The 7,833-nt window shown below is 47.5% G+C and overlaps 1 protein-coding gene across 1 annotated transcript in view; it reads left to right on the top strand.

The window, feature by feature from the left end:
• Positions 1 to 4,847: 4,847 nt before the first annotated feature.
• Positions 4,848 to 7,833, top strand: part of LOC130873485 (uncharacterized) — a 29,511-nt gene continuing 26,525 nt past the window's right edge. Inside the window, exon 1 of the mRNA XM_057768352.1 lies at positions 4,848 to 4,893. Within this exon, the coding sequence (XP_057624335.1) occupies positions 4,848 to 4,893 (46 nt within the window). The remainder of the gene's footprint in view (positions 4,894 to 7,833) is intronic.

The following is a 7,833-nucleotide window of genomic DNA, read 5'->3' as shown; positions in this document are numbered from 1 at the left end:
CTCCCCCAAAATAAAATAAAATAAAATAGAAAAATGGAAATATAAATCTCGTCACAGAAGCTGTAGTGTGATGCTGTGAGTCACGCAGGAAACCCTTTGTCCATTTATCTTTACTTGCAAGTGTTCATTGCAAACAGTCATTGGTCTGACTCAAGGCCTCTGGTTTCTGCTACACTATTGTTTTTAAATAATTTATTTAACTTTATTTCAAGTGTGTTGGTGTGAAGGTGTCAGATTCCCTGGGACTGGAGTTACAGACAGTTGTAAGCTGCAGTGTGGGTGCTGGGAATTGAACCTGGATCCTCTGAAAGAGGAGCCAGTGCTCTTAACCTCTCAGCCATCTCTCCAGCCCTCTGCTACACTAATGATGCTGAGCTTTCTCTGGGACTCCTCTTGGATACCCTGTTGCTGCCCTGTGTCATGGAGGTCCTGCAGCCCTGGTTCTGCAACGCTGACCCCTTCATGTGCTCCTGCAGATCACTGATGGTGTGGGCCAACTCCTAGCCTTTGTTCTGGGCCTGGAAGTTGCAGAGTTGGTCAGCCCACCAGCTCTCCCTTGTCCTCACCACCACGGTGAACTCTCCAGCATTGCCCTGGTCAGTTCACCACTTGCAGTGATGAGCAGGGGATGCAGCCAGTCCTCCTGCTTTGACACTCACAGGACTGGCTCATCCACACCCCATCAATAGAGTCAGCTCTGCTATGCTGCCCAGGTAAGGCACAGGGCCTGCTCTTGAGTACTGCAGCTGGTGAGGGGCAGGGGCAGCCCTCCTGCTCTTAGGACATAAGCGTAGACAGGCAGGCTCTCCCAGTCGCTTCAGGTGTGTGTGTGGGAGGGGCGCTATCTCTCCCCCATGCATGTCACCACAGGGCAGACAAGAGGCAGTGTTGCTCAGTTTTTTACAGCCTTCACATTCAGTTACATTTACAGACTGCAAATAGGTAGCATTCCAGAGATGAAGAAATTGTGAGAAAGACATAGTGGTGCATGTCTTTAATCTCAGCACTCAGGAGGCAGGGGCAGATGGATGTCTATGAGTTCCAGCCAGCCTAGTCTACATAGCCAGTTCCAGACCAGCCAGAGTTACATAATGAAACATGTTGATAGATAGGTAGGTAGGTAGATAGATAGATAGATAGATAGATAGATAGATAGATAGATAGATATGAAAAATCACAGCTCTGGGAGGAGAGACATAGCTCTGTGAGTTTAAGATCTTGTCTCAAAAAAAGAAAGAAAAGAAGGAAGGAAGGACAGAAGGAAGCTGTGAACTACATCAAAGCTAGTACAAGAATATTTGTAATGACTTTATTGCTGACACCTCAAACTGGAAACAACCCAAATGTCCACCTTCAGCAGATGAATGGATAAACAAACCCCAGTACAGCTATGGAACCAGTGGAATATTGTTCTGAAAAATAGAAAAGGAACGCTATTAAATGCAACAAAATAGATAGATCCCCAAAATACAGAAAGTGAAAGGAGACAGACACAAAGGAATATGCCCTGTATGATTCCATTTATCTGAACCTCCAGAGAAGAGAAATCTAATCTCTCATGGCGAGAAGGCAGATCAGTGATTGCCTGGGACTGGGAGCGATGGGGAGATTAAGGAGGAAAGAGTAACAGGAACACTCGGGGGCGATGGGAAAGTTGGTATCTTGATTGTGGTGCTGGTTTTGTGAGGGCTTCATTCATCAAAACTCACTGAGCTCTCCATGCTTCAAATAGGCCCATAAATTATATCTCAGCAAAGACGGGGAGAGGCCGTGGGTGAGATCAGCACAAACAGCCTTAGCTTTGGATTTAAACAGGGGGTTTTACATGAACGACACTTAAATCCAGCCCAAATTTAAAACAGAAAGAGCAAGTGTCAAACATTCAAAGAAGAATTTACACACTACACTCATTCACATCTCCAACATATGTCTACATGTACACACACACATGCTCACATGAACACACAATGAAGGCATTATAATGGACTCTTTCCTGGTGATCCAGAAACACATCAATAGCACTTCTAGGGAGTTCCTTATAAAGATGAGCTGCACTTGAGAGGCAGAGGCAGGTAGATCTCTATGAGTTCAAGGCCAGCCTCATCTTCATAGTGAGTTCCAGGACAGCCAAAGCTGCACAGTGAGACCCTATCTTGAAAAAAAAAAATCAACCAAATAAATAAAACAATAGGCTGTACTGGGTATGGTGGCTCCTGCCTATAGTTTCAAGAACTGGGACCTGAGATATGGTGAGGATTCTTGTGAGTTCAAGGCCAGCCTGGGCTATGTGGCAAGACTGATAAGACAAAACATGCCGGATTGTGTAACACAAAGAGGAAACAAGATGAGAAGTGTGCTTTTGTTCCTCCCGGCCTTGTGTGTCCCCAAACTCATTCAGAGTTCCAGCTAACTAGACTGGGCTCTGTGATTGGTTCCATTTGCTAAGTTAGGGCCTTGAATGGTAAAAACTAAAGAAACCCTCACCCCCTACTCCTGTTCTTAGTCCCAAAATGCACCTGCCCTTTACTCCTAAGGCACATCCCTTTACCCCAGCTCAGAAGAAGCCAAAAAGGAGCGCCAGCCCCCACGGGCTCATTTGATAGGCCATCAGCCTGAGACACTCACAGTCTGATCTAAATCTGCAGAGTCCATAGGCTAGAGCAGGGCTCACAGACTCCTGTTCCTTCCTGTCTGGTGAGGGGTTAAGTCTGGAGTGAGGTGGGCCACTGTGAGCCTTGAAGAAACAACAAGAACTGGAGTGGGCTCAGAACCATGCAAGTCCTGTGTCAAAGAAGTGCCCGGTTTCAGAGCCAGCCTGCAGCTGCTCTGTGGAAACGAAGGGCGAGTACTACTGGACTTTGAAATTTTTTTTTAACAAAGAAAACCCCAATCTAGACTTTTCTGTGAGTCTTTTCAGTTTTAGATCATAGTAACAGTGAAAGTAACCATAACAACAACGACAAACCCACTCTGAAATGCAGCATGGTCCAAGCAAAGCATGTGCCTAGCCTAACCAATGAGGAGTCGTCAGGCTGGGACAGTGCTGTAGAGTAATATCCCCCATGTGCAGCGGCCCTGGTGGTGTCCGGGGCTGTACTCCCTGTTTTAACAATTTGGCTTAGCTTCCCAGTCAAGCATAAACTCTGTATTCTACATCCTCAGAAAGTCACACCATCTATCCTTAAAATCCTTGCCATCCCTTCAGGACTGGCTACTTCTTTCCTCTCCCGGCTGCAGTTGGTTGAAGGCTTCTCCAGGGCACAGCTAAGATGTTCCACATCTCAGGAAGCTTACCCTGACAATCCCTCACTGTCTATCCCAGATACTCCCTCACACCTCCCTCACCTCAGACTTCTCTTATTTCAGTTCTCTCTCCACTGCATAAGCTTATGCATCTTCCCACCAGACTGAGAGCTTCTGAGAGCCAAGCTGTGGATCCAGCAGTTAACACACACAGTAGGTACGTCAGCAAGCATGTCCTGATTGAACATGAGAGGGGAAAGTCCTTTCGGTTCCCTTCAGGACACAGTAAGTGTATTTTCCATTAAGCAACCAGAAGCCACAGGCTGGGTTTGAGTGTCTGTGAGTCCAGAGCTCATACAAGGTCAGGCATACCTGGTATCGCCCCTTCTTTCCCCGTGCTTGGCTTCCTTGCTGTACCCAGGTGGTAACAAGATGGCAGTCAAAGGGAGACGATCCAGAGTGCATATACACCTCTAGGTTAACCCCTTTTACAAACAAGGAAACAGGCAGGAGGGTGTGAAGTGACTTGTTTGGAATGCCCTGGCTTTAATAGATCCTGGCAACAGTGGATGAACAAGGGAACACTCCAGATATTAATGGCTATTGAATGTGCTGGACCAAAACTTCCAAGGGAGGTGATCCGTGCTTAGCTAACACAAATACAGGGGGCCATTTAAAGCCCTAGTTCTCCTAGAAGTCTCCCCTTGCTTCTGACTTCTTTGGACCTTCCAGAGACCCAACCCTTCGAGGATTGATAGTCAAAGGCAGGTAAGGTCCTGTACAGCAGGCCAACCTAAGACAGACACAAATCAAAATGCTGGGGGGGGGGGGATCCCTCCAGGTGGGGATATAAAATTTCATAACTCCTACTAAGTCACCCAATAAAAATAAAATAAAAAGGGTGAGATGAGGCAGGACAACAGTGCAAGCAGAAGCAAGCGCATGCAAACTCACAATTCATTCAATTTGCATGTGCAAAATTGGCCAAGACAACCTGTCAGCGGCCCAAAAGCACAGTAACTAATGATGTGCACTCCTAGTCATTCACAACATGCCAGTAGCCGCTGCCAGTTTTAAAAGGACCAACCAAAACGGTTCCTGCGGCAACTTAATTTCCCTAACCTCATAAAAACCCCCAACTTTTTACAATAAGGAGCTCCTGTATTGGAATCTCTCAGAGTCTGTGGCATTGCCTCCAGGTCTTCTCACCTCCTGACCCCCGGGAAACGGGGATCGCACAATAGGCAGCAGCAACAAGCTCGCAACAACTACAGTACCCAACTGTGAGGCAAAGGATGGGAGAGGGCACATTAAGCTGTCACTGCTCCTCATGCTGTACCTTTTTATTGGCAGCTCCAGGTGTGAGCTCTTAGGGTTAGATGACATGTCTATAATACAGTTACTACTCCCCATCACCACCTGTGATGCCAATCGTGGTAGAGAGAGCAGGATAATGCCAACAAGAAATAGTGCCGCCACTACCCCCTGCTCCACTGCACTCACCATTCCCAAAGGTCTTCTTCCTTGCGGTGACTTCTGAGAGACCTCCCTTGTCTGCTGTCTTTGAAGGCCGTGTGCCAAATAGTCCTCTACCTGATGCTGATATGGTAGTGGAGACCTGTGTGCCTCTGCACGAGATGAGTGTCCGAGGTAGGTGCTGGATCCGATGTGCTTATTTTTTCTATAGAATGCTCTCAGATCTACAGTAAGCTGTGTGGTCCGCTTCTGTCTTCTCCTTGGGTTAATACCAAACCCCATCTCTCAGTAAGCCATAGGCTTTCAGCTCACATCCTGGTCAGCACTCAGCCGTACTCCCAGGCAGCAGATCACTCCATCCTACCTCCGCGAAGACACTTGGAATAATGACCCAGATGATGGGAGATGAGCGAACTCTCTGACCCCACGTGTGTCCTTTTTACTAAACAAGGAAGTGCACCATGGGGACCTGGGGAGAATCTGGGGATCTCAGTGTTTCCAGGCAGTGCGTCTTCACTCAGCGTCCTGCCCGTGCAGGCCTCCACGTCTCTGATCCCCAGCTGTCATAAATTGCAGGTCACAGGCAGGAAGTGATTCTCTCAGCAAAGCCTAAAGTAAATGTCATGTGTTTGTGAGGCAGCCCATTTCAACTTGTGCTTACTACTTCCCAGGAAAACTTAGAGAAGGTCACCTCTGTTTAACAAGGACTCCAGCTTTGTTCCAGGGTCTCTGGGCCCTCCAGACCCATCACCGTTGGTCATCCATCGTCACCACCACCATGGGTCATCCATCCATCACACGTCACCACTGTTGTGGATTACACACCCTGACTCCCTCCACTGCCACAAGATGTGGCACATTTCCACTGTCGTTCAGGTCCTTATGAGTCGTGTAGAGCTGAGTAGCGACATTTGCCCCCACCAAAGTTCCCAGTACTCAAGTCTTTGTCTTGTTCTCACCGTCTCTTGGTCTCTCTGTTTTGTTCATTCTCTTTGTCTTCTGCTCTCTCTCTCTCCTCTCTTTCTCTCTCTCTCTCTCTCTATCTCTATCTCTTTCTCTCGTTCCCACAAAAAGGTCTTTTGCTCTTCCTCCTCCCCCAGTAAACCCCTTGGCATGATCTCTTAGTGGCTCACCTTGGGCCAGTCCGCCAAAGGCACCCTTTCCCCACTTTTCCATTACAGCCGCTGTTCATCCGTTCACCACCCCTCACCTCCGCTCATCTAGTCCATTGTATGTGCTCTGGCCCTTGTGGGTCTCTGTCCTGGAACTTCCGTCTACATCAGCATTGTTCAACGAAAACGGAACTTTCCCTAAAAGAAAAGAAATATATATGCTTAGAGACCCGAGATCTCTGCGCCAGAGTCCACCTCCAGGCTCAGCTGGATCTAGAGTTTATGCGAAGTCACTCTATCATCACTTTCCTCTAGTTCTGGGGTCTGTTCTCTTCCATGTTTTGGTCCCCAACCCCAAGTGCTCTGAAGTTGCCCACAATCCCAGACACATATTGTGTTACAATTCTGAGGAGAAAGGTATCCTGGAACAGAGTCACACCACACAACAAACCTCACACAAAAGATTTACTGGGAAGGCCACAGAGGGTGGCTGCCTCTGCTTGGGAAAGAAGCAGTGAGAAGGGGCCAGACTTTATATAGGGTGTGTGTGTGTGTGTTAAGTTTTCTGGGGTGGCATTGGTGGGGTTTTGTGGCCTGATCTTGGGACAAGTTCAGGGACTGGTGGGATTCTGTGATCTGGTCTTGGGCTTTTCCTTTTTTATTTATTTATTTATTTATTTATTTATTTATTTTTGTTTTGTTTTTCTTGAGACAGGGTTTCTCCGTAGTTTTGGAGCCTGTCCTGGAACTAGCTCTTGTAGACCAAAGTGGCCTTGAACTCACAGAGATCCACCTGCCTCTGCCTCCCAAGTGCTGGGATTAAGGGCATGTGCCACCACCGTTAAGGCTAGGTTCAAAGGGATTTTCCTTTTTTGTCTATAGGATGGAGCTTGGTCATCTGCATCTTGAGGGGCTGGAACCACTGTTGAGACCAGTAGAGTAGTTCAGGGACCGGCCTGGCCACTCACATGAGGGGCTTACACTTACCCTCATCCCAATTCACACCCAGCAGATAAAGTCAGAGTTCTGTGACAGACAAAACAAACAAACAAACAGGAAACCCTCAGAGACCCGTATTTGTCACAATTTGTCACATACCCATCCTTCAAAGAACTACAGCTGGCCCAAGTCACCAAGGCTAGGCTTACAATCTTTCTACCTCACAACAGCGTGAATGTGTTGATGATACTCATTTGGTACAAAGCATGCTTTGAGTTTTGGACGCTGATCAGCTCCTGGTCTCAAAAAAGGTGGGTCGTCCTCTCTCTTGATGCTGGCCCATGGCAGTAAGCCGAAGCAGCCAAGACGGCAGCGAGAAAGTACCCATGTGCTGCAGTACACTGCACTGCTAAGGATGGCGTTTTGGAGTCAGGTGCACTGGATGCATGCTTTTGTTACATCTAGCAGTGGATTTATTGTACTCCATCCTAGTCAAGAAGGGTCTGCACAATGCAATGGAGATACAGTGCTCTCATTGGCCAGGCCTGATCACGTGTCCGTTTGGAGGTGGAGTCAACACTATTTAAAAGAAACCAGGTTTTAAAAAAGGAGTCTTTTTTTCTAAGAGAAATTAGGCACTAGTTGCCTTATGCAGAGTGAGTGCAGTGTGGGAACCAAACAACAGGAGTCTGCACTTGGATGCCCAGCGAGTATTTATTATGCGATGGAGGAAAGACATTCTGTCCCTTCTCCCAAGAAGTCTGAGGCAGTCAACAATGCTTCGTCCTAAGAAACCTGATGGACTGCATCTAAAATGAATTCTTAACTGGCTGTAAGTGGTGAATTTTCTCTCAATTAAGCATGTTGGGTGTTTGACTTGAGGCTGGAGTCCCCTGTTCTTTCCCCCAGCGGATACTGTTCTGACAGTCCCTTCATCTCACAAGCGTGGCCCATATTCTGGCTGGGCAGGGCTTACCAGAGAATGCTAACTCATGATAACTGAGCATAGCCCACAAAAAAAGCCAACGCAGGAAGGGCTGGGGGAGGGGCATAAAAATCCTTC

Source organism: Chionomys nivalis, chromosome 4 (assembly GCF_950005125.1).
Source record: "Chionomys nivalis chromosome 4, mChiNiv1.1, whole genome shotgun sequence".
Lineage (NCBI taxonomy): Eukaryota > Metazoa > Chordata > Mammalia > Rodentia > Cricetidae > Chionomys > Chionomys nivalis.
Note: the sequence above shows the minus strand (reverse complement) of the source record. Positions and strands in the feature narration are given on the sequence as shown.